The sequence below is a fragment of the Crassostrea angulata genome, chromosome 1 (assembly GCF_025612915.1).
Source record: "Crassostrea angulata isolate pt1a10 chromosome 1, ASM2561291v2, whole genome shotgun sequence".
Lineage (NCBI taxonomy): Eukaryota > Metazoa > Mollusca > Bivalvia > Ostreida > Ostreidae > Magallana > Magallana angulata.
Genome location: NC_069111.1, coordinates 14,011,807 through 14,039,748, shown reverse-complemented (window position 1 = coordinate 14,039,748; position 27,942 = coordinate 14,011,807). Strand labels below are relative to the sequence as shown.

General features: G+C 33.8%; 1 protein-coding gene across 8 annotated transcripts in view; it reads left to right on the top strand.

The window, feature by feature from the left end:
* LOC128184491 (myelin regulatory factor-like) overlaps positions 1-27,697 on the top strand; it is a 61,775-nt gene extending 34,078 nt beyond the window's left edge. For 2 of the 8 annotated variants that reach the window (XM_052854003.1, XM_052854034.1), the window contains 21 exons: positions 1,377-1,637; positions 4,478-4,653; positions 12,811-13,054; positions 15,229-15,356; positions 15,631-15,805; positions 16,045-16,240; positions 16,387-16,463; positions 16,968-17,187; positions 17,795-17,995; positions 19,477-19,701; positions 20,029-20,207; positions 20,485-20,655; positions 20,781-20,867; positions 21,117-21,202; positions 22,670-22,810; positions 23,277-23,347; positions 23,622-23,778; positions 24,462-24,606; positions 24,833-24,932; positions 25,269-25,328; positions 25,429-27,697. In XM_052854003.1, coding sequence (XP_052709963.1) covers positions 1,377-1,637; positions 4,478-4,653; positions 12,811-13,054; positions 15,229-15,356; positions 15,631-15,805; positions 16,045-16,240; positions 16,387-16,463; positions 16,968-17,187; positions 17,795-17,995; positions 19,477-19,701; positions 20,029-20,207; positions 20,485-20,655; positions 20,781-20,867; positions 21,117-21,202; positions 22,670-22,810; positions 23,277-23,347; positions 23,622-23,778; positions 24,462-24,606; positions 24,833-24,932; positions 25,269-25,328; positions 25,429-25,533 — 3,205 coding nt within the window. In that variant the 3' untranslated portion in view covers positions 25,534-27,697. Of the gene's footprint in view, positions 1-1,376; positions 1,638-4,477; positions 4,654-9,157; positions 9,363-11,191; positions 11,316-12,810; positions 13,055-15,228; positions 15,357-15,630; positions 15,806-16,044; positions 16,241-16,386; positions 16,464-16,967; positions 17,188-17,794; positions 17,996-19,476; positions 19,702-20,028; positions 20,208-20,484; positions 20,656-20,780; positions 20,868-21,116; positions 21,203-22,490; positions 22,626-22,669; positions 22,811-23,276; positions 23,348-23,621; positions 23,779-24,461; positions 24,607-24,832; positions 24,933-25,268; positions 25,329-25,428 lie in introns of those variants that run through there. The other 6 variants (XM_052854028.1, XM_052854041.1, XM_052854018.1 and 3 more) reach the window with 6 other exon arrangements.
* Positions 27,698-27,942: the final 245 nt, after the last annotated feature.

Here is a 27,942-nt window from a genome sequence, read left to right as displayed (position 1 = left end):
TTTTAGAGGAGTTTTTTTATTCAGGATATTCATGTTTTAAAGTGTTTGGGGAATGTGTGCAGTATCATGATGTCCAAAGAGCTTCTCCTGGGGATTCTTTGCCGATTTAGTGACGCATTTGGGGAAAATAGTTGTAGGACTCTCTAAGCTTCTTATTCTTGTTTGTAAAGTGTTGTGTTTTGGATAAATCAATTGAAGGCCATATGGATCGGTTACATTAACAGACTTTCACTATTGATTACTGCATAGAAATTCCTTTTTATGAATGATTAAAAAAAAAAAACAAGGTTTGAGATTCTGAATCAAACTTTGTTATTGTGTGTCCCAAGTTCCTGTTTTTGTCACTTTCTGTGAATTTCCTTTATACTGGCAAATATAAATACCCATCATTGAAGAAACATTAAAATTGGTATAAGGAAAACATCCCGATTTCCTCTTCCATATTCTCCCCTTTTATAACCAAGAGAAATTTATACGACTGATAACAAATTCCTTACGGGAATTTGAAATGGAAAAATATGAAATCTTTTATCGATTTTGGTGTTCTTGAACATCTTGCTCAACATCATTAGAAAGGTACTTATACGTTCTCTACAGTTCAAACACCATATACTTTTTCTTTAAAGCAGTGTCTTTCAAAACAGACGCAATTTTAAATAAGGCCACTTTCATAACATAAATCTTGAAATATTTTCATTCTAGTTTGGACTCAAAGTTATAAAACAGATATTGAAATACTATTAAGCAAAAAGTGATGGAGACAGGAACTTGAAACACTGACTTTAGGATCTATAGGTGTATTTTCTAATATATACACATATATTACTGGAATACATTTTAAAAGAAATTTATGTTTTGGATTCATGAAACTGATTATGATATTAAGGAAAACCGCATTGTCAACGGAGATAATATTGGTCTTTGTCTCTTTTTGTGACACTAGTGTAATTAAATCTGGATAAATCGTATCTCAATACATGCAGAGGAAGTACTTTATTAATTTAATCAGTTGAATTGTGCTCTCCAGTGTTGTAATTCATTGATTGATGAAGCGCTCAAAGTGGTTTTGATAACAAAATACCAAAAACAGGCTATACCTCAAGTATTCTTTATCATTAATTAAGTTTTTTGTTTTGACACAAAGGGAAGTAACTTTTATAACGGTTTGAGTGAAAAGATAAGATTTTTGACACAAATGGACAGGTGTTATTTTGTTGAGAACTATCTTTTGGAAATCATAACATTGTGTCAAAAAGAGGAAGGATTAATGAAATTACGTGCTTGCAATAATTAAGCTCTGTTAATTATAGTGAAAGTATGATTTGTGTTCACTTTGAAATTTTTAGTTGACTTTCGAGGTTTTTTTCTTCTTTAAGGTGCCTCCCCGAGGAAGCCATTCCCGCCATAGCGTACCCTAACAACGGGCGACCCGTCCCCCCACAGAACCACCCCAGTCTTCCACCGCAGCAGCTGGACCAGTGCTACAAGTTCAACCACCTGGCAAACCCCCATGCCCCCAACTCCACCCCTCCCCACACCCAGACACAAAGCCCAATGAACGGACTGTATAGCTGCACAGGAATCAACAATTCCATCAACGGCATTCAACAAGGTTATGATAACCGGCTTATGAACCCGTACGTATATATACATTGTGTGTGTGTGTGTGTAAGTCACATTGCCCAGCTACTGTAGTAAAAGCTCCTTAATGACGTAGAATTATGAGTGAATATCTTGAGTGCAATGAAAATGCAGTTTTTCAGAAAAAATATATAATGTTAGTACATGTAGAATACGCTACTTATGTTAGAATGGGTTAATTAGCCATAGGTATGTATATACGTTTTGTTTTTTTTAGTATTACTAATGAAAAAGATGAAGAAAAAAAAATGTGGACAATTTTTAGCTTTGTATAAAGTATGTGAAACAAAATACTTGAAAGTTTGTGATAAGTGCAATCTCATATGACTTTCATGTCTCAATCTGTTTCACGAGAATTTAGTAGTCATTAAGAGGTGCAGAAATTTCTGTTGTATTTTACCACAGTGTTTGTATCATTATAAGCAAAGCTTGAAATTGTTGCAAATGATAAATTTCTGCAAAATAGAAAAATAGCTTAAATCAAAGAGCCTCATAAAACTCTTGAAATTGAAAAATCAATTAAAATAGGACATTTGAAATAGTAGAATAGAAAGATCGAGATTCATGTAGTAAGTTCATTGAACATTGGACTTTTTGTGTAATATACTACACTTCCTATCTGTTTAAACACTGCTTTTATTTCCATCACTTGTTATGGTTTAAAAATGGTATGTGTCAATAGGGAGTTCATCATTGAATCATTTAACAAGCACTTGCTTCTTGTGTAAAAAGGGAAAATTCATCATATTTTGTACTAAGTAGTAAATTGACTCATATCAAAATGTGTTTACAAGGGTCAAAATGTATTGTAACAATGTTAAAATGTGAAAGTGGAAGCTATTTTTATTGACTATCCAAACTATAGAGTCAAGTTCAGATGGCTCACTGCAACTTGAAATCATTTCTCAAATCAGCAGAAAATTATTTCCTTATGAAAGATAGCATGATGCATAAAAAGTACATGTATATAAGTCAAATAGGAGAAAAAAAATTTTGGATAAAGAATCTCGATTTTCAAAAATTTCATTCAGCTAATATGAGCAAAAGCCAAAGGTGGATTCAAGCCCATGATCTACCATTCACAAGCCTGATACTTCAACCACTGGGCTATGATTATATACAACAAAATGGATTCATTGATACAAACAATTTAACAACACATAAAAATCACCATCTTGAAAAGTATGATTCTTAATGTAATGAGGTACCTTAAATACATTTTATTTTTATTTGTTTATTGGTAAAATAACAACATGTGTCAGCTTCTGAGGTAGTTCAGGAAATGTGTTGGCTGTCTTCCAATACCATACAATTCACTCTAGGATAATGTTTTTATCAGGAATAATACAACTGTTACTTATCAGCAATCTTTGAAAAAAAAAGTTTACAATAAGCATAGGGCACTGAGAAACTACGAGAGAAATAAAGCAAAAATGAACACGAGAGGTAATTTTGACCCGCCAATGGCAGAAAACAGATTTTAAGTTGACATATGGTATTGGTCAAAGGGTTGTACCATCTCGACAAACCACAGCACGTTGGGTCGGGCCATAACGATGGATTGCTGGTACTACCAGCTGCTGGTCCGTACCGTAAGTACACACAATGATAGGGGAGTAAGACAGGGAGTAGACTTAGGGGCTTTGTTATTTATAAAAAAAATAAAAAATTGATCTTTGATTGCGATATAAGATAGGTCATACTTAAGTATTAACATAGATATTTTGTTTATCATTTTCAGAGTGAAGATTTGTTATTTTTTTTTTTTTCATTGAGAATTGAATTCACATGGAAATGTTGAGATTCAGCTAGGTGTCTTAGAATATTACAAATGTCAAGACTGAATTTATTATTTCTGACTGTGTCAATGCAAGAGCAGAAAATTTGATAAAAATTACTCATTTCTGAATGAACGGTCATAAATCATGACCAGAGAACTATCCAATTCAAGTCTTTAGTATGAATAGAAAGTGGAAGATTTTTCTGAGGATACCAGCATTCTCAGTTACAGCTCGACATTGATTTGGTTAAGGAGACATTTGGTTTTTGGTACAACTTGTTTAATCTGTCCGATCGCCTGGAACGTAACAGTCACTGCTTGAAATTGAACCACTCGTGCTCAGATACCATCTGAACAAATGCTATTACACTTTAGACCAATCTAATTCAATTTAAGTTCTTGTCAGAGGGTGAAAAGGTAAACATTTTGTTAATCTTTTTTTTTCATACATCAGTTCATACATGGTTTTTTTTTTTAATCATTAGTGGTCACAGATTTTTTTCATCTAAATGCAAACAGTAATGTTGCAATGTTTACCTTTAAAAGTTCTAGCTTTTTGTTTGTACTAAATTGTATAGGCCAGAATTGAAAATCACTTCCAGCAGCATACAATTGAAAGTAATATACTAGTAATGTAATTTGAATTATTTTTATTTGGAACAATTGTATGGCATCAAAATTATATACTCATTTGAAAAAAAAGAAAAGTTTTAGAAATAATTAGTAATGCACAATTTTAAACGAATAAATAAATTATAGAATAATTTTTTTCCTTATTTAAAAAAGGGTACCAAATTTGGTAATGCTAAAATGTATTAATTAGGGAACGAAAACCACCAAAACAGCAATAAAATATTTGAAAAACAATTAAATAACTGCTTTCCAGAATTTCATAGTGCTTCCTGCAAAATACTGTGCACGATGAAGTACAAAAGCAAGCTTGGGTCACAGCCTTAGCCGTATGGTATATTTTATATTGAGGATATTCCCTTTTATCAGGAAGCAAGTGTATGTAAATAGTAAAAAATAAAAAAAAAACTCCTTTGATTTCTAAAGCCAACAGAATCAGGAAAAACAAAACAGGGGTCTGGCTTTGACTTACAGAGATGTTTTTGGCTGTTCCAGCACCCTCCCTGATAGCCCTCCAGAATCTGAGCCATATTCTCCTCCAGATGGTCACCATAGCAACCACACAATGAATGGTAGCAACCATATAATCTGCACCACACAAGGTATGAACATGTTTCAAAAAATATTAATAATGAGTTTTTATGATCAGTATTTTTTATTTTAAGTCTTTGGATTCAGGTACAGGGTGAATGTAAATAAAGCATAATATATAAGTACCAGAATGCAGAGCTGTGTAAAGTCAAGTAACCCTACTTAGGGGAACTAGAATGAACAGAACCAGGTAGTTCATCATTTGAATTTCAATAAAATGTGTGAATTTTCCTCATTGCAGTGAAGCCAAAAAGTAATAGAATAGTTTATAACTATTGCATAAAGGAACTCGATACAAAAATTGTTCCAGTATTAATGAGTTTGGTTGTATTGTACATTAACTATTCAAATATGACAAGCTGAAAACACAAAGGAAGTGAACACAACATGATATTTTTGGTTTTCCTTTCAAAAGCTAGCCAACACATACTTTTAGTTAAAACAAAGTGCTTTAAGGATGTGTTCAATGCGAGTTCTATAAGCATCAGACAACAGATACTGCGCCCAATTTTAATAATAATTAATTTGTATTTTCTTTCTCTCCCTCTCAAGGGATGCACATAAATAGCCTATTGAAAAGAAAAAACCCAAAATGAAATATTCATACTCAATTTTGTATTCAACTTGTAGCTGTATGACTAATAAGAGTAAAAAAGTATATTCCGAAAATAATACAAAATAAAATGCTAGCCATAAAGTAATTGTGGACATCCATGTTCATCCTGAGGTTTTGCGGTGGACGTGGGCTTTATATTAATGGCCGACAGAGGACATAAGTCTGAGGGCCAATGGCTGCAGTACCAGGCGGGGTGCAGTACTGACCGGTCCCCCCCTGGACACTTACCTAGAAAAGTCAAAATTCTGGCAGGTGTTACTGGACATCAAAATAATTGTTTTACTGTGAAAGGTATATGGTCAGAATAACATATCATTGTAGTTGATCAAAAACAAAAGTGAACCAAATGCGTGCATGTTCTTAAGGGTTATTTGGCTAGGTGGTTATCGGATGAATTTATTTTTGTAATTATTTTTTCGTACAGTATGTGATGAAACTACTACAGTTGGTATCTTATTATTAATATTTTCTTTTTAAGAAGCAGCTTTTTATAAGCAAGTTGAGATTTTTAAATATCATACTCGATGTAAAACATAGTGTCAAAATTTTGCTTCTGTCTCAAAAATTTTAGAGCATAAAGTCATAGCAAAAAATTCTTGTTTAAGTTAATTTTTTTGTTATAATGAAATATAAATGTCAGAGATTTTGTAAAAAAAATGTTACCTTTAGAGAAAGCAGGATTCGGTGGTGAGTGTACAAAAGTAGTGAGACGTTTTTTATACGACGAAAAACACTTGCACTGTGAATAATATGTTTTTCGCGGGATTTCTTAAGTAATGTTTTAATGAACTGTTGCGAGTAAAAACGCCATCTGTTATGTCATGGTTGAGAGTTTTGGCCATATATTTTCACATTGCCGCAGTCCTTAAAAAAACAGGAACGCAGCCTAATTAAACCTAAATGTTAATGTGTAGACAAGAAAGTTTTTTGGGCAGGAACTCAATTTCTCGTGAAAAGTAATGACAGCGAACAAGCAAATTTTAACTCGATTTGATGGACCAAAAATTAAGCAAGTCTTCTAAAATCGCTAAAACATTTTTTGATCACGTTTGCCGCTTAGAGAATAACCGCAAAAAAAAATGTTGCGTTAGAATTTTAAAAGAATAAAAATATTTACTAGTTACTTAAATGCTGTGTGGTGTGGTCAATTCTATTGTCTTTTTTGTCGAATAAAAAAATTGTTCGTTGTGGGTTGGCAAAAAAGTTGATTTAGATGGATGGAACTCTGCTTTTTGGCACTGTCTAACATTTTTGACTTGATTATATTCTTGTACACAGTTTTGACCTGTCAAGAACTTTGTCTTCAAGAATAAAGGACTATCCTGAAAAGGCCTACTCCGATATGGATTGACTCGGACATCTTTCTTTTTTGGGATAAAACCTGCATTAGTTCTGGTCTTTAAACCTTTTCAACTCTTGAACTTAAATAAAACTGTAAACCTTTGATGCATGAGTTTGACCAGTGCATCGAGTAAGATATGGCTTTGAACTGCACGGCACACGACTACCTGTGTACCACAAGACACCTCTCCATTAGATTATTGAAAGATTTGCCTTGTATCTTCTTGTCACCTTCCTCACTTGGTGTAGCCATTGTGGCCAAAAGGCGAGAGATAGGTGCAAGGATATAGAGTGAAGCCGCATGATTTAATCACAGCGATTAGTACTGACCCCAGGGAATTGCAGAGCAGTGGTGATCTGAACCGCCAGGCAGTCTATGGTACTAACAAACCCAGAACAGGGTCTGCCTTGGTCATTCAATTAATTTTTCCATCCACAACCCATTCTCCTCCTGTCCCCACTTGACTTGTTGGTACACCGTGTCTCAGTTCAAATGCACACAGTTACAAATTGTTGGTCATTTCATTAGCTCACACTACCATTGTGGCTTGGTGTGTTCAGAAGGTCATTTTTTCTGGAAGAAAGAGAAGAGAAATTTTATATGGGGTTTTCTCTATCATCTGGTATAAGGAATGCTTGACCATTTTGTTTGTGCTGTTGGATTATGTGTGATACGAAATGGGAATATCTCTTCTAAAAAACTTTCACATTTGTCGACTTGAAATCTTCACTTTCCCCATGGAAATCTACAAAACTGCTACCAGTACTTCTTGTTTGGGCTGTATCATTAAGAGATCAGATGGTCCCACCACCTGAATTTAAACTAATAGCTTGCAGTATTGTTAGGTTGAAACAGTATCTGTTTGAAAATCTGGCCTTTTTTCGGAGGAGAAAAGATTGCGGGCATTCGTGATAAATGGAAAACTTATTTATTTTAAGGTTCTCTGTAAAGTGGTGTCAAATTCTGTACCATGATGCGATCAATCTTTGCATCCCATAATGAACTGTACATTATTACGACATCGTCTCTAGCGCAAAAAGAAAGTTTACATTACATACGCCGTCCTTATAATAACAAAAGCTTCGTGCATATGATTATAATTAAACATGGTGTCGGCGATGTTTGCTGTCTTTCTTTTAAACATTTAATGTCAGTGTTAATTTCATGGTTGGGAAGAGAGAGAGGACAATGATTGGATTAACTTCAGCGCTAATTGATTGCAGACGGAAAAAACTGTGATGGGGATGGCCCACTTTGAGAAAATGCCTAATTTGTGAATTTTTAACTTCTTTACGTGAAAAACTCGGTTCTCTTTTTCAAATTCCGAAACAAGTTATTGAGGCGATTTGTCGGTTGAAATTTCATACAGTGTTGTTTTAAACAGTGATTCAATTTTGAAAGGATGACTAAATTTAAATCGGTGTTTCATAGGATATATGGTCATGGTGAGTAGTTTGATAATTTTTATTAAGTAGCGGTCACTTTATTGTTACTTATTATTTTCAGCCATCTGATTGGCCAATGTATTGATATTACATGGTGTGAAGTAATCACCGGCCAACGATGTGTAATTGTCTATTTTTTTCAGAATAAACTTGATGGTCATTTTTAAGAGAAATACAGTAGTTTTTATATCTCGAGAGGGTTCATGATCCTATTTTTATGAGTTGTTTGTCAAAGGGCAAATAATAATTTTGCGAAGCTATATATCAGTCAAATAAGTTCTTTTGGGGCGATCTCATACTGAGGGAATTGCTATGTATCATGGTAAGAAATCATTACAAAGTGGAATTCAAAATTTTTCTTTTCTTTTTTCAAAATGCGAGTATCAAATGGCTGGTACAGAGTAGCATTTAGGGTGAGGTATGCCATATCAGCTTGCCGCTAGTTGCTCGGGGCTGAGCGATTAAGAATTCAATTTAAGAAAATCTTTATCTTGTGTTGAATCTCTCTGGTATCCTTATTTGCAAATTATATTTCTTTTCATGGAGGAACAGTATAGATTGTCCAGATACTATGCATTAGAATTAATTGGCATTAGTTTTACTGAAAAAAGAAGAAAAAAACCTGAAAAAAAAAACTTCGGCAACTTACTCTTAAAAATGAAAAAATTCAGGATATAAACTAAATTGAATATAGATTTTAATATTTAAAATAAATGAGGAATATGTTTTTTAATTGATATATAAATTCACTGCAGTCATTTTCATTTCCAAATTAATGAATCTGCAGACATGTAACTTCCTTTAATACCAGTGTAGCGGTATATGCAATACTGGTACATTTGGCTCCCAAGATACTGATTCTGTTACTGTTTAGGTTCAGTAATTGTACCATCAGCCATTTCAAGGAAATGTACCACTTTACGTTAGCTGAGACTGGCGGCAAACAGGAATTGAAAAAACACAAAACAAAAAATTGTGGGTCATATATTTGTAGTTGAAATTGGTTTATTTTGTCAAGTGTTTTGTTCGTAAATCAGGAAATAGTTGTATCCGTTATTTATTACGGATTAGAATAGAATTCAGGAATTAAAGCGTGGGAACTTAAGGGATGCACAGTCTCCATAATTCATTAATGCCATCTGGACATAGGTGCCACTCTTGAAAGACGTTTCGAAAAGTTGTTGTAATGATTTTTTTAAAATCAAAATCAAGATTTCTTCGATTTATTTCTTTTTCTTGAAATTTACCATAAAATACCCCGTCCAGTTCTCACATGAACTCGCAGTATGGAATACATCATAGCATTTAAATCTCAGAGTAAGTATCATATGTATTATGACTTTTTGATTTATTAAGGTTTCAATTTTCAATTTTATCTTTGTAAAATTAATTAAGCAATTTATCCAAATAAAAAAATTACATAACTAATTTTGATTTATAAATTTGATATAAAATAATTAATTGATACAAATTGAATTTTTTGTGTAACTAATATTTGTTTTTTTTTTCCCAACCTATTTTGAATTCAATTTTCTTATAATTTTAGCAAGTCTTAGTTGTTGATTATATATGCAATGGTTTTTTTAAACTGATGATAAAGGTGTTTTATCATTAATAACCCAACAAAATTTTAGTTTCTATTTATACAGTGATTGTATTTATTTACTTAATATACAATTCTTTTCCAAATAATGTCTTGCATGTACAAAACAACATTGAAAGTTAAAAAAAACCTCAACAAGTAGCTACTGAAATTGTTATGTAGGAAAAATAGAACTGTTTGATTTTAAATCCTGTTTCCGACTGTTTTCCTTTAGGAATTAACATTTCCTCAGATTTTTTTATGTTAGAAAAAATGGATATGCAAATAATTCGTGTACATAAAAAACTCAATTGCCCAAAAAAAAAATAAAAAATATTAATAAGTAGTTGATTAATCTCTAAATTATTTTCCTTCCTCTGAATCAATTATTTCCTCATATTGTTTAATTTATTGTTCTGTTAACATTTTTTTCTATTTAAAAATAAACTATAGATTACTTAAGTACATCCCCAAGGATTATTAGATGTAGGAATGCTTACATGTGCCGCAGCTTAATTAAGTGAATTTCATCTTAGTACGTCAAATATTTTCCATGTATGAATAGGAAAAGAGAAACTCCCAAATGTTGTTAAAAGGACATATTTCAAAGGGCACATTTTAAACAGCATTTATAGATATTCTGATTGCATCAGCTGTTAAAGTCGTCGCAAATCTTATTTCTTTTGTTAACTTTTCGAGTGTGCAAATAAAGTAATGCCAACCAGGTCTTTATTCAATTAATGTGGATTTTTGCTCTCTTCTTCTCGTGCTATTTTTTTTGACACATCAATTCAACACGTGCCAATGAAATCAGGATATCTGATACTTTCTCCCCGGTGCATATTATATTCTTTGTTTTCAAATCCTGAAAAAGAAATTTTGACATGATCTTATTGTTAATTTTATTTTTGGGGTGGTACACGCGTTATACCATTTAGAAAGCTAGTCTTCCAGCGCATGATTGAGAGTTAACATGAAGCAACTGGGCTTTTTTTAGTTTTAAAAGATGTGTTTTGATTGAAACAATATGGCTCTCAGCGTCTAAACAAGGTTTAGTTATCTTTATAAATCCAAGCATGGATCATTGTATATACACATACTGTACAGTAATGGATTTTTTAACAGAGTGGCATTTGCATGTTCTTGTACTGTATTTTTTGAAGGCTAAGTGATATCAAAACTATGAAATTGAATAATACAGCAGAGGAAAAAGTGCCTGATATCACCGCACCCTTTAATAAATTGCACCAACGCAAGACAAAACTGCATATAGATAAGTGTAATGGATTTTTTTTTATTGATGAAACACAGGAAATTCTTTTGAATTTTGAACTGCCTTGGCAAAGTCCTTCTAATTTTAAATCGGTTAGACTATTCAAAGTCCAGGATTGTATGAGCGAGGCAAAATAAAGATTACTTCTTCTGGGAAGTAATTTAATTTTTGTCTTTCATCGAAGGTTTCCATGGATTTGTTTTATTTCTTACGTTGAAAATTTTAACGTATTTTCCGACTTGTTCTGAAGATTGTTCTAAAGGTCGTAAAATTGGCTGTCTGGAAGTTTTCGTGATCAATAGATGAATTGCGTGATACTGTAATTAATGCTTTCTGCATTTGATGGCGTTTTACAAAGTAGACGGTAGAGCGGAGGAATTGACTAGCTGGATTTCCTTAAGTTATGTGTGTCAAGGTGAGAATTTACTAATATTTATTGAGCTATTGTTGATAAGGGTCCAATTTAAAACGTTGCTGAACCAAAATAAAATAAAAATGAAGGACAAAACATGGATGGAGTATATGAATCAAAAAGTGGGATTTTTTTATTGTATTTTAACAACACACTTGACTGTCGTACTTAAGGGGCACTTGCCACTAGTAGTCTGTTTGGTGGTTTGCTATTGTTTCTGTAATGAATTGGTGTACATCATTAAAAGTCAGCCTTCCGGAGAAAGTTTATTGGTTTTTTTTTTAAGTATTATATAATTGATAAATTTCTGAATTGGAAATACCAGATATTGTTCTGTATTTTGTTCCGGCCAATGTGTCTTTTGATAAAAGTTTTTTGGTTTATATCATATTTCGATAAAGTGCAGAACCATTTGGATACTCTAGATCTGTCAACATCTCAAAAAAGAACTTTTACTATCCCAAGAGGAAACACATGTATACTGGTACTATAATGTTACTGATCATTGTGGATCGATCGATAAATTGATTTTAAAATGTACATGGTATTTTTGATTTAAAAGATATTTGATAAATTCTAGTTATTCAAAATATCAAAATATTTGGTTAAGACATTTCTTATAGACTGGTATTACCGGGTAATGCTTATTTTTTTTTTATCTAAGAATTAAAAAACTTATAGAATATAATCCGGTAGTTATATAATATTTGCAATGAAAAATTAGAGCTCATTGGAAGTGACATTACGAGGCAAGTATATGGCTGTACACCGGGAAGTCTGAAGGTCAAGTGTATGGACTGCTGTGCAAGCTTCAAAGTATTCAAAGTTTGTCACTGTTACTTTGTCCCCAGAGACCTCGATCAGGGAGGGGCATTGCCCAAACAAAACACTGACCAACGACTTGTCAAAATACAAAGCGATGAACGGAAATGGAAAACTGAGCACGCGGTCTTGTTTAAATGCGAAGAATTAAAGTCTTGATTAAATCTCCCATCTTCTTCTCGCTGGATTGTAATGGACGCAGAGCGGAAAACTACTGATTAAAATCAAACACAGAAATGAATTCATATGTAACAATTTTTATTTCATCCAACATTGATTTAAATTTATCAAGCATGCCTGACTCTTTTAAAAAGTTTTAACAAATTCAGTTTTAGCTTTACAAAGATCAGATAAAAAGGGATATTTTATTTCCAAATGTGAATCACAAAAAAATGCTTTTTCATTTCCTTTGTGTTTGAGGCTTCTCTCTGTCTTAGGTGACTTTAAGTGATAATTGAAAGTTTGCTCAAGACTACATTGCAGAAATCTGCTGATTTTTTTGCTGTTGTGTTGCTTGCATTCTGGACTTTTGTTAAACTATAGTTTAAAGCATTCACCCTGGATTTGAGAACAAATATGTACTATAACCACCGGTCCTCTCTGGAGGACAAAGACAGAGGCACCCCCATGTGTTATACTGTGCTAGAGTCTGACTCCAGTGTGGCTTATTTTACAGAGAGCAAGTACGGGCTGAGCACTCCTGTGACATCGATGCATCAACACGGCATGTATCCGCACCATCCCCGACCCCCGGGGATGCCACCCACAGGACCCAAGTCCATGCCGCCAGGGTATAATGAGCCACCCACCCTGAACCATCTCTCAGCCACCCACCCCCCTCCCCCACAACCCTCCTCAACGCTACCTCTCCCCACATCGCAGATGAACCCGCAGCTTCCTCTCTCGCCAAACCATCTCAGGTAAATATTTACCGGTATATGCTGGGCAGGTAATTTCAGGTTATTTTTTTTTATAAATATTTATATTAGTATGAAACAAATTATATGAATTTCAGAAAAAAAATGGTCTAGAAAAGTTCAAAATTTTTAGAGATTATAATTAACTTTACATATAGGGAATGTTTTGCAAGTTGCATATGCAATGTACTTTTGTATGATTTTGTAACTCAATTTCACTCAATTTATATCTATTGCATAGTTTGATAAATGTATGTATAGTAAATTTTAAATATAACATTTCAAATGTGTTTAAAGGGGGAACATTTACAATGTTTCTTGTAAATATCACAAATATAAAATTAAAGTCCTAGAAGGTTGAGAATATTTTGAATTTTGCAGGCAATTTTTAAATTATGAATCCAGAAGTTTTAGATTATATATATAATTTTCAGATTGAGAACTTCATTCATTTAAAAGGTCTTTTAGAATATTAGATAAAGGTCTTACTCGAAGTTATAAAAAATTACAATTTAAGAAAAATAGCATATTGCTAGAAATTTATTCATTAACTCACTGTAACTTTTTAACAAGAGCTGATCAGAATATTTCCAATATAGTAATTTTTTAGCTGAATTCATTTATTTTTTTTAAAAAGTCAAGTTGCGCTCTTTTTTATTGATATTAGAAAATAAAAACTTAAACACATGAAAAAGCCTTTATAGATAGTCATCAAACCTTACTGGAAAAGCTGAGTCTATGTTAAAATATGACAAATTAATTTATCAAGATGAAAAAAAGAAAAAGCATTTTCATGTTTGAAAAAAATTAAGAAGGGTGCATTCAGACTGTCAAAGCAAAGAACAGTAATCTTTTGTTATATCTTCTTTTGACAAAAAGCAAATCTAGCATACAAAAAAGGTTAATTAAGCCCAATGCTTAGTGCAGTGTACTTAGGAATTGTACAAAATAGATTGAAAAGTACATTGTACTCACAATAATTAAGATTTGTACGACACAGGGCACTTAAAAGCTCCTTCACTTACACACATCCCTACACATCCGATAGAAGAACACAATGAGGAAATACTGGCCTGAACCTTGGGGAAATTCAATCATCAAAAATTGAATAATATCTACATCTTGTTGGTACTAACTATCTGTACCTGTCTTAGTGATGGGTCGAGCTGTTTGATGGTGTCACCCCCTGTTAGGCGCCGCCGAGTTAGGTACCTCACCATCCATGTGACAGGGGGGTCCCTAGTCTGTACGACACACTTGCAGTACCGTATACCACTTTGCCGTTTTTTTATTTACCGAGATTATGACGGCTACACGTGCTGGATGTCGTTTGTTACCAGCATCTCGGACTTGTGATATCATCTGTTACTCCGATAATGAGATGCTCAGGAAAACTTTGAAATTCTGAGCATTTTGTCACGAATGGCCAAATAGGAATTCAATTTCAAAGTCTGATCAGAAAATTAGGAATCCTTTTCATGATTGTTTTTGATGATTTGGTGACTAGGGGTTCTATAAATGTCCACATGGTCTTTGAGAAGACGGAATTTCGATCCAAGTCTCACTTTAATTACATAAAACTACAAATACTCTATTTTCTGGAATGCCCATGTTAAGGATCAACAACTCACAAGTTGTATAATTCATGATAATAGTTTATAGATAAGCATTGGTCTCCCCAACAACTTTGATTTATTGGACTCCGTACAAATCTGCATTATGAATGCAATGACTTGACCTGTACTGGCCAGTGACAATGTAAGCATCACCACACAACACTCAGCACTAGGGTTATATTGTAAATCCATGTATTAAGTCCATATTTTAGTACCTAATCCATATAAGTTACCAGATATTGCTTGATGTCCTTAAATTTTATAGCATTTCATATTCTATTTATTTTTTATTTCTTGCCCCTCCTTATTATGTACATTTTAAACTTTTGCCCATATTTTTTTACCATTGCATGAATAAGAGATCAGAGATTTTTCCAAGGGCTATGAGTAAATAATTGACAAACACATTTTTTGACATTGATAGCTTATTAATCAGAATTCTAAAATTTAACTTTTTCTTCATGCAATTTTACAATAAATGAAAAATGATTAATAATATTGATGAGAACATCAAATGTGAACAAGAACATTATGTCAGTGACATGTTTTTTTCTTCTACAGCCCCAACCCTTGCAACATGAGTCACAAGAAGAGGAAGTACCAAGACCAGCCTTCCCACAGTGCACTTGTGACCAACGCGCTTCTCAATGGACGAGCCAGCGTGCTCAACATCAAACAAGAACCGAACGGTAATTCAAGTCTTTTTTTTTTTGCGAGCAAAGACAAATTTTCTATCTTCACACCTTGTTTTTCCTGGTTCGACATTTTGCTCAGAGTAAAAGCTAATGCATACATTTAGACGGGAAATAAACATCTGGATGCATTAAGGAGGTGTATACTTGAATAACTTTTATAGTTCTCGGGGAAAATGACTTTCTGCTTCAGTGAGAAATGTATTGATCACAGGCAGAGATTATCGAGGTAAATGTATGGGTTGACACACTATGTGTCTCTTTGCTGCAGGGCCCAACTACGGCAACTATAATTTGGCAGTGGACTGCGATGACGAATTCGGCTATGATCAGGAGAGCACGAACGGAACCACCGGTTACCTTGACAGCACGTACCAGGTCATCAAGTGGTCCTCCTACAACCAGCGAGACTGGGCCACGCTCAAAAATGAAAATCTCAAAGATTTGTAAGTGTCTGCTCCAGTGCCGTTTTGATTGGTCAAATTTTGTTCGAGACTTTTTTGCAAACCATTTGCCATAAATTCCTTTCTGAAGTTAAAAAGGACGAAACACAAGAATTATATAATTTCTAACCAGTCAGACAAAATTGCTCAAAATAAATATAATTATGTTCATCATGATTTATAAATGTAACATAATTTTTACTTAAATCTGTTATGTCTGGCATTGTGTTCTAATTTTTCAGACCCCAGCCAAATTTTCGCGTGGATGCAGACAAAGGGTTTAACTTTTCACAGCCCGATGATTCGTTTGTGTGTCAGAAGAAGAACCACTTTCAGGTGACGGTGCACATGCAGGTGTCTGGGGACGCGCGCTATGTCACCACTCCAGAGGGCGTCAAGAAAATTGACGCGTTCTTCCTACATTTCAATGGAATCAAGGTACAACAAAGATTTGAGTTATTTGAAGGGGAAAGGGTGCCCTCAATTTTCTATGAGTTTAAACATACATATGGTTTGCTTTAAAGTCATGCTGACATATAAATATAAATGTACTATACATCAATGAATGCATTTTTGTATTGAAGGTGGAGTCACCCACCCAGACAATAAAGATTGAACAGTCTCAGTCTGACCGCAGCAAGAAACCCTTCCACCCTGTCAGGTAAGATTCACCCCAGAAACAAGTGATGTGAGGGCTTCGCAATGAGACGCAGGCGTCCTTAAATAATAAATCTAACAGTTCTTTTGTGCTCAAGAAAAATTTGAAATACCGTACAGGAAACTTTTGTTTCAAATTCTTTACATAATGAAATTTGGGGGAAATCTCTTGTTAGCGATTTTTACAATTTGTTATTGTTATGGGATGCCTTGCTTCGATTTGTCAGCTGTTGTCTTTATAATGTGTTTTGAACAATGAATTTGTCCCTTGCTTTGGTCATTGAATGTTTTTGAAATCATTGTTTTTTGAAATTTTTTTTTTTTAATGAAATTTGAAATTTCATATGTACTATACAAAGCAAAAATCATCTTGTATTGTAATGTTCACAGAAGTAATGTATTTGATAAATAAATACACTTATAATATTCTACATGAATATAATCAAAATGTCTGATTGATCTCCATGTGGGAGATTCTGTGAGTACAACAGTTCATGAATTTATATAGGTTTACGTTTTCTACCAGGGTGGATTTGATACCTGAACAGACCAACAAAGTGACTGTGGGCCGGCTCCACTTCAGCGAAACCACCTCCAACAACATGCGTAAAAAGGGCCGCCCCAACCCCGACCAGCGCTACTTCATGCTGGTGGTCTCCCTTTATGCGTACAGCGGAGAATACAAGTACATAGTGGCAGCCAGTGTGTCCGAAAAAATCATCGTCAGGGTGAGTCTTTAATACAGTAAAACACGGATATAGCGAACACGCTAATAATGAATTGATGCTTACAGCGAAGTGATTTTCATTCTCTGTGTCTATATAACATGTTGGAAACATGACAGATAAAACAAATTACGCTTATAACCAAGCAAAATTGTATGTCGTTATAGCCGTGTTTTACTGTTCATACATGTAGCTGTATTTTGTTCATTGGTTTTATATGATTATCGTAGCTTAGGATAGAAGATGAAACTTGCTTCTCTTAATTTAGAAATCAAAATTATTAACAACAATGTTCAAAGATTGTGGAATTTATGACTGTTTGTTATAGTGTAATATTTTGCATTCGCTTCAGAGATGAACAAAATCAAGAACTGAAAATGTTTTTGATACAAGGAAATATTGTTGCTGTTGTTATGATTGATATTCACTAAGTGCATATGTTATTATTGAGTGCTAATGAATTTTAACAGATCTTAGCATGATAAATCTATACAAATAGTATACATGTTAGATAATTTTGAGAATGCAAAGAATTACTGCATTGTCAGTTTCACACATTTCCTGCTTTTAGAAACCATGCAGCATTTTAATTGAGAAAATTTGTTGACAGGCTTCGAACCCTGGTCAGTTTGATAATGATGTGGACGTAACATGGCAGAAGGGACAGACCCCAGACAGCGTGTACCACGTGGGGCGTGTTGGGGTCAACACAGAGCACCCCGAGGAGGCATTAACGGTCCATGGCAACATGAGACTGACCGGGCACCTGCTGCAACCCTCAGACCTCAGGGCCAAAGAAAATCTCAAAGAGGTATGAAGATCCTTAATTACAGTCCTGTAGGCTGTACAACTCCTTAGTAACAGTCCTGTAGGCTTTATGGCTCTTTAGTTACAGTCCTCTAGGATTTAATGCTCCGTGTGTAGGATGTAAGACTCTTAGTTACATTCCTAATAGGCTGGTATGCAAGGTAAGTCTAAATAGTAATTGCTTAACCATGTAGTGCAACATCATCTGCTGGGAAAATTCTTGGCAGATATTTGAGATGGATGCTAGGGTCCACTTGCAAGACCATTTCTTGAAGGAATTGTTCTGGTGTCTCTTCAAGTACTGGTATTTTATACCGCAATTTTTATTTGTTCTATGCTGCTTTATTTATTTGAGTAAATCTCAGAGCATGTTTTCTAAAAACAACAAAAAAAGATAATTCACAAACCGTCCAAAAAATATGAAACTACCAGGAATTTTTTAACTCCAGTGAAGGAGAACAGGGCTGCGGTAAAGTATGTTCTCAGACAGAAGAAAGACATTAAGTTTGACAATATCATTACTTAAAACTGACAAATTCAGACAACTCATTTTCGTGATGGCAAATGGGATATGCTAATGGACAAGTCGGGAGCTTGTAGGTCAGATACATTGGCCCGGAGTACATGTAGACTGATGGCCCCGCTCTGTGGCTCTGCTCCGTGGCCCCGCTCTGTGGTTGATAGAGGCGGTATTAACCAAAATGGTCCTGCCAGGAGCCATTTGTAAATTTTAAAGCCAGATTTTGAAGGAATTTGTGTGATGCGATATTTCAAACTTTTGGCAGTTTATCAGCACTTTCTTGTAGACTCTATCGTTGGGGTTAACTGCTGGGTTTATCGTTAACATTGGCCATTTTTTAAATTTTTATACCCCTTCCCACCCCTTTTTGTTCTAAATATTAAAAAGTTAACCAAGCAAAATTTGCTCTGCTAGGATGAAGATTTTCCTTAATTAATGCTAAATATTTAACAAAAAGACTTGATTGAATTATTCCTATCAGTGCAAAGCAATCAACACACACTTGCGTTGTAGATTTTTTCATGTCTTTAATGCAAACAATAAAACTGCAATAAACATCTCATTAGTATGCATAAATACAAACATCAAACGTTTATCCTTCGATTAGAGGTTGACATCAATAAAACAGGTGATGAATTCCTACCAAAGAGTTCGAAGTAATCTGTGCTAGCAGACTTGCAAATCCCCCTCATAAAATAACACTGTGTAGAAATTGAAGTGCATGCAATCAGACAGACAATGGAGAAGAAAGAAAGGGTGATATCATGGACTGGTACGACTTTACAAGAGCAGGGCACATGGCTGTCTTATAGAGACATCTCCTTTGATAAAAAAAAAAAATGAAGAAACCCAGGCATGAAAACTTATCTTAGTTTGTGGATTTGGTGATGAGCGGTTCACTTCCCTGTTTTTTTCACTTCCAATACAACAGCCATTGCGTTACACAGTTCCATTTCTCCTTGCAGCTGGATTCTAAAGAACAGCTAAAAAAAGTTGCCCAGATGAAGCTGTACAATTACAAGTTCAGCGACGACTTTGCCAATGCCATGGGGATCCCCGAGGACAGTCGGGAGGATACCGGCGTCATCGCTCAGGAAATCCGGGAGGTACTTCCCGAGGCCGTCAAAGAGGCGGGGGATGTCCCACTGGGCAACGGAGAGGTCATCAAGGATTTCCTTGTGGTCAATAAGGTAATTATAAGGGGTCAGTCATTTCAGGGGTGGGTGGGGTGTTACTGATGATGTAGTAGTCATGGGGTTTGGATTTTTAGAAGATATGTTACTTTAAACTTAATCTCTAACTCTTGGAGATAAAATCCAAAATATCAGAAAGATCCAAAAGAAAATTTTGTTTCCAATCTTTTATTATCTTTATGTATTTTGTTTCCAATCTTTTATTATCTCTATGTATTTTTTTTCCAATCTTTTATTATCTTTATGTAGTACATGTACCGGTATATAGAAAAATCGGTATTTGTAGGATGAAGAATATTTAATTTACTTTATTTATTTAATTAGGACAAAATTTACATGGAGAATGTTGGTGCTGTCAAAGAACTGTGCAAAGTGACAGGAAATCTAGAAATGAGAATTGATGAACTCGAAAAAATGAACAGCAAAATATCAAAGTTAAAGAGACTTGACAGTATCAAGTCAACAGTCAGCACCAAATCAAACTGTAGTGTTAGCACAATAGGGTGAGTAGTCAAATCCACCAATCTGTAACTTTTTGTAACAGGTGAACAAATTTAAAAGTCTTATAACGTCAGACAATGATTCTATTCTTGGAATTCATGCAACCATTCTTTAACTGTTCTAAACAGGTGTAGAAATTGGTAATCTAATAATTTTAGAAAATATTTCCATTCTTGGAATTCATTTCTATGAAAAAGTATTTTCAAAAAGGCTTCCTTCCTTTGAAATTCTGTGAGGAATTTGTTGATGAAGTTTTCATTGGTTTAATTTTTTTTCTAGCTCATCATCACCTAAGAAATCATCTCGACTCTGTAATGGTCAAACTCATCAGCACCCACTCTCTAAAAGCAGCCAGAAATATGCCACATGTGCACAACCGCCCAAGAAGGGTTACTGTAGCAACCGTTACGTCTGCTGGGGCACCATCATCAGCATCATCATCACATTCTGGTACGCCGCCATCTTGTTCAGTGAACAGCGAAAATCCTGATTACTATTACTTAATTAATGACTCTTTATTACCACCTAACAAAAGTTCTCTGTATCATTATATGTTTGGTTATCTCTCCCCACAGCTTGGCATCTCTAATGATTCTGCTGATATTGGAGCAGAACAAAGAACCAAAGCACCCCTTGAGTCAGAATCTGGCAGGAAATAAGAAGTAAGGGCAGTTTTATACATAATTAACAACTGAAGTCATATAATATTTTTTTCTAAGTGTTTTATAGAATTTTCATTACTTTCATCACTATGCCTAAAAGTTCAGGTAAAAGTGTATGCAGCACTGTAATTAAAAATGCTTTAAGATCTTTCAACAAACCTAAGTCTTACATAATTTGTATTTTACTGTCTGTACATTTGTTCAGAAGATCTGAAAGACTGATTTTTTGTGTTTGTTTTTTTTTTAAAGTCCTTCCGTCACAGACTTCAGTGACAGGAGCACAGACAGCCCCTGGGGTACTACCTCCTCCTCTAAAACACAGGCTCCAAATGCAGGTAAACAAATTCATTTAGTAGGTCAAAAGGTCAAAGGCTCAGGAGGTCAAGGTCATATTTTAAAAATTAGAAAATTCTTTGTTTTTTTTTTTTCATTTTATACAATTCACAATTGCATGGTGAAAATTTTCATTGCTGTTCTAGTTCTGTTTCTAGCCGAATTATAAAAAGGAACCTTAAAATGTTAAAATTCTAAAATATCATCAGTCATTTGATGGTAAATGAGTACTGATGAATGTACGATATACATATAACAATAAGAATTTAACAGTTGTCAATTTCTATGCACAAAATCAAGAAAAAGAAGCAAATGGTAGAAATACAGAAAGTTCTGAAGAGTAATTTCTATGCAGTATTTATTTTTTTTGTAAATGAAATTTCAGAGATCTCTACATGTATATGAAAACTGATGGGACAAATTGTTTGGTATATCGACGAGAAATATATGGAAAAACATTTAGTATAGTAAAGTGAAATGCATGTATAACAAGAAAGTTGCTGAATTCAATTAAAAGTTGTTAAACTATAAATACTTAATAACAATTTTGTAAGTGGAACAAAGATGTGTCAGATGAATGTGAGTTTTGTCAAACCACCAAAGACAGTATTACATGTACTGATAATGTGTATTTTAATTTGAATGATTATATGTACTAGATATATATTCATAAAACATACTTCATTTTCATTACAATTACTTTGGGGTTCTGTCCCTCAGTTGAAAGACAAGGGGGGATTTTAATGGACTTAGTATGTGTGCTCCCCTTGTCAGCATTGAATACTTTTTACAGAATAGTTTGTGTATAACTGTATTTTTGACTGTATTTTACTTTGTATTGCTGATAAATTTGTAATAAATTATGACCAAAAAAAATTAATATTGTGACCTACACATTTTAAACATATGATGATTTTTATTCTATTTAACACTAAGTTTTTATTTGTATAATGTATTACAACCCTGTTTTTTCATTGACTGAACTAGTTTCCTTACAAAAGTTAGAAGTTTATATAGCTAGTAAATGTTGCTAGAACAGGCTTTTTTGGAGTTATGGCTCTTGTATCTGCAAATTACCAAAAAAAATATACTTCATGAAACTCCAATCTACCGGTAATTAGAATTAGATTTGTAATTCCGCTCCTCTACGATACGCTAAACCCTATCGTAGAGGAGCGGAATTACAAGTCTAATTTTAATTAGATTGCATGAAACTCCATTCCAACTCCTTCAACCATTGCTTTTTTACTCCTGCATCACCAATATCTTGTCCTTTTCCTCTCACAACAGACAAACCAGGCACCCTCCTTCCTCCATACCCCTACTGCGACTTCACCACACGGCTTTGCGAGCGAAAGTGTTGCCCACCCCCTGAGCAATCGGACGAGCCTCAAACCCTACCCATCAACCCCACGTACCAAATCTGTAAGTATAACACAGTCAGACAGTTATGGTTTATTTTTTGTTAGCTTGGTCCACAATTCCACCGTACCCCTATTGTGACCCCACGACCTCGCTGTGTGAGCGGCACTGTTGCCCCCCACCATTGCCCTTCGATGAGGAAGTGGTGACCAGTACGATGGTTATCAGTGGTCTGGAGGTACAGACTCGTAAGTGATACCCCATCTTTGGCATTGAGACCAGGATGTGCTGATTAATGCAAGAAGTGATGTTTTAAATAAAAATTGACCTGGATTAAAAAACCTGTATCTCCCTATAATTATAATACAGTGGACCTAAGTTTGTGTAATACCTATTTGATATTATAATTTGCTTTTTAAAACTTTTCATTCTTTTTTTATCAATTTATCAATACAAAGGACTAATAATTTTGAATTAATGACTTTGTAATAGAGCATGAATAAGACTTGGTGTTGATGATAATAACATGCTTGTACAATTTATGTTATTATTCATTGTTACATGTTTAGTTTTTAATTTCATGTAATTCAAATTTTGAATAATATTCCAATTCAATCTAACTTTTCGCTGCAATATTCAATACTTTTTTTCTTAATTTAAGTATCAATTTGCATTTTAAATGAACATTTTCTGAAATCTGTCTGTATTTTGTAGTTACACCCCCAGCTCCCTCCAATAATCTCCCCAGACCGACAACAGAGAGCAACCTGGAGACGATAATCAGTGTAAGTCAGACTCTTGAAACCAGTGTCGATCATGATCACAAACTGAAAATAAGTCTAAATTTCAGTTTTGCAGTCAGTTTATACCTCAGAATACTATACAAAGGGTTATAACTTTTAAATATTTTCAACTCCAATGAATAGAATTCAAATTTCATTTTTTGACTAAGTCTGTTCTCAGTTTATGGTGTCTGGGCCAGTGATTTACAATTATCTCTCAGACATGTTGATATTATAATAAGATTTCTGATTGTAATTTTTTGGTCTCTTCCTGTAGACCTTGAAATCTAAGAATGAGGGACCCCAAGTTAACGTGCTTGGCAATGAGTCAAATGAACTCCCAGACTTCAAACAGCCGCAGTACCCTGGGGACATAGACTCCAACACCATCAAGAAAATCCACTACGCCAGACGCAGACGAAGTGTACCGCAGGGTAAGTCAGACGGGGGGACCCCGTGTACAAGAGTGAACCAGTCGGGACCTCAATTGTTATAGCTACTGAATGTTTTAAATTAAGCACCAGTAATTAAAAATTGTTGGATATACAGTGTAATTGGTTTAAATATATTTTGCATGTTAATAATAAATCCATGAAACTGAAACATTTAAGATTTAGTCCAAAATGCAGCCTCAGACTGCATTCAATTTAACAGCCCAGGCTGCATTCAAGATCAAAGCAGCTAACAAGCTCTTTATATAGCTGCTACAAATTTTGAACAGTAAATCATCTATCTGTGCATTTGCTGTCTTTGTATCTGAGTGGTACAAAAATCTGATATCTGGTGATTTTCGGTCTTTGCATCTGGTTGTACATAATTCTGATATCTGGTGATTTTCGGTCTTTGCATCTGGTTGTACATAATTCTGATATCTGGTGATTTTCGGTCTTTGAATCTGGTTGTACATAATTCTGATATCTGGTGATTTTCGGTCTTTGTATCTGGTTGTACATAATTCTGATATCTGGTGATTTTCGGTCTTTGTATCTGGTTATACATAATTCTGATATCTGGTGATTTTCTGTCTTTGAATCTGGTTGTACATAATTCTGATATCTGGTGATTTTCGGTCTTTGTATCTGGTTATATGTATTTATGGTGTTTTCTATCTTTGCAGAGGACCTACACACCAATATCTTCATCAAGGAGATCAACGTGACGATCGGGGCGGAGCACTGCACCAGCTGTAACCAGACAAGCAAGGTGTTCCGGCTCAAACTCAGCCAGTACTTCTCATACGACCTGATCACGTTCCAGTTTCTGTGAGTAATCCATACCATTCTATTATCTGCTATCTCCACTCCCAATTGCTATTTTCTACTGGTGCAGGAAATGGTTTTAACCTGTATTTTAATATATCCTGTAATCAGTGTTTTCCCAGATCATTTTTTTTTTAAGTTTTCAAATGAAAATTAATTCACAAATCAGAAAAATATATGATAATAAATTTTGAAATGTCTTATTTTTAAATTTTTTTTATTAATACAGAACTTCGGAGCAGGCTTCTGCCACCCTGTGTTATAACCACACATCAAGGAACTGTAACCCCAGTGTTGACGGAGAACTGATTGCACGCATACCAAACCAGGTTAGTCCCTGAAGCTATACTTACATCCAAATAATTAGCCTTTTGCATCCTGATCTTTACCTGGTCATAAAAGTACTGTTTATAGTTTTATACATTTTTGTATATAGATCTAAAGGACTTTTTTAATTTTGTTAACCTTTTCAAATTGAACACCAATTTGAAAAAAAATAAACAAAACAATCTCTAGTATCGGGCCTTCCCAATCCCAAGTTAGCATGATATTTAATTTTTAATCAATATTGCTTTTTTTCTTCAAGTATGTATGTTGACTCTTTTATTTAAGATATAATTTTTCCCCCAGAATAAGTTATGAACATTACTTTTCTTTGATTTCAGTGGCAGATACCCATTGGAAAATATTTCAGCAGTGTGTTTAAATTTCGTGTGTCTCATAAGGTTTGTTTACATGTATTTTCAAATAATGCTGATATGTCACAAAGAACATGCAGACATAAATATATTATTATCTTACTGGATGTCCTTCCTTTATTTTCAGGATGCTAAACAGAACGTGTGCAAGAAACCAGCCAGTGAAAATGTGGAATCCTTGGAATTTGTGGAATACACCTTGATTTTCGATAGAACATGTGAAATGGATTAAAGAAAACAAAAATGAAAAAAAAATCACATCTGTTTCATCTTAGAATCTGCTAAAGACATTTGATAAAAGCAGAACACCCATGGCCTTGACCTAATTATTATGGCCTTGATCCCATAGCTTCATTGTCGAACCATTGATCTCTCTCGTCTGGTGAATGATCAAAGATGCTTCACTGTTTCATGTGTGCTTTACAAATTTACAAACGTTTCTATGACTGACATTTCCTTGATTTGTCTTGTTGACTTGATTACAAAAATTTCTTATAATATATCTGATCTTTATATGTTTATTATACATGTTATTTATTGTATATATTGACCCATTTTGACTGCTTTCTTCCCTCTTGATAAACATTCCTTTTGGCTGTATTCATTCATTATTTTGTGTACGGTATCATTTTGTCATGAGAGTGTATACACCTAGTATAAATGGCAACTTTTCAGAGGGATACCTCGCTACTCTGTTCCCTTCCAAGGAATACGCAAACAAATATATTTTATACGCATAAATTTTCTGGCTTTTTAACATATCTGAGCTTTTTTGGTATATTCATTCAATAATTTTGCTCTCTTTTTTATAAAAAATCAAAAGCATTGATTCAAAATTATTTTGTTAAGAGAATTTTTATAATTTTTTTTTTTTTTACTATATATGGCTAAGAATGGAATGAGATATAATGATAAGAATATGATTCTTGTCTCTATGTGTTTATACCTATATGTAGTGCTTCATATATTTTTTATCAGTATTCCTATTCAGTCTATTTACAAACTTTCAGCAATATACAAGAAGTCTGCATCGTAGACTGCAATTACTTGAGATTTTGCTTTTAAATTTATGAGATTCTAACAATTTTTTGTTTTGTTTGTAAATCAAAACTTCTTATAAGTTTGTTTCAATTGTAGTTGAACTGACATATTTGTCTGTCCATTCTTATAAAATATGGACAAATATTATTGATGTTTATAACATTGGAAATGTTCTTTCTGCTCAATAATAACCCAATGCATTGGAGAGGAATTTGATGATATTAAAGTACAGATTGCAAGATACTCCAAATCTCTCAATAAAAAAAACACAAGCTTCAGCATAATTAAAAGAACAGATACTCGTCTAGATTGGTTTTTTTTTTTGCCAAAGAGATTTTTTATGTCAAAGAGATCATTATGTGTATTCCTCTGATTTCTTAATATATGCTTACAAATTTGTTACCTCCCTTAGTTTAGGGCTTGGGTGAAAGGGAGGTAACTCGTATAGTGAGAGCTTTGTATCAAATTATTATTGAGAAAAGTGCCTCTAAAATGGTTAAAACCTAGTAATATTTTCTGTAGAAATATATTCACCCTTATTTGTTATTTTAGTTATCGGTGGACCAAAACTTGCTGAAATTGATATGACTTTTTCTTAGAACATTCCAATTATTTTAGTGCCTTCCTATTGTTGTACATTCTTTTTATTAATTTTATATTATATTATATATATATCATAGATTTATCATAAGAAAAAAAAATCTTTTGCAGTGCAAATGTTTATATGGTATTAAAATGTTATGATTTTGCATTTTATCATTTGTATATATGTCTTTCAGTCATCATTATCATCGCCTATATTGTATGACTCTGAAGGAGAATATTTTTTTTTTTGTTAAACAATCGCCATTTTTCTCTCTCTGTCCATTTAATGCCTATGAAATGGTTTAACTGGAGGAAAGAAAATGTATATTTTGATTCATCAGTACTTGAACATTACCAAGTTTGTGGGCAGGAATATTTCAGATCCATTTTATTTTTGTATAAACTCTTGCATGTACAATTTTTTCATTGATTAGTCAGTTTGCAATTGGTGGAAGAAATTAAGAGTATACATGTATCTGTATTTATCAAAAATGTTGATATATTTTTTCAGTGATACTAAAACATTAACAAGATTGGTATGTATTTAAAAGCCAAACTGTTGGATTTAATTATTTTAAATAGTAATCAATGTTTTAGATGATCTGGATAATTTTACTTGAGCAAGATGAAGTGTTACTTTATCTCTTTTTTTTATCATATTAAATGGATAATTCATTTTGTTGTACATGAATATGTAGGTGAATTATGTTCAAGTTTCATATTTAATGTAAATCAGCCTATGAGAAAACAATAAAATTCCTAAAAATAAAGTGAGTGGATTTATTTTTTTTCACACTAGGCCTAGATACTGTAGCTGGAAGGTGCACCTGAAGCTCACCTGGGCTGCATTCAAGATCGTAGCAGCTATATGTACCTAGCTCTCTGTAGCCACCATATAATGATCTTGAACAATATGCTAGCTTAGCAATATTCAGTCAGTGCATTGGACCAAGATATCTTTAAGCAGCTAGAACAGCGCTACAATCTTCTAAGGCAAGCCTAATCTAGGCAAACA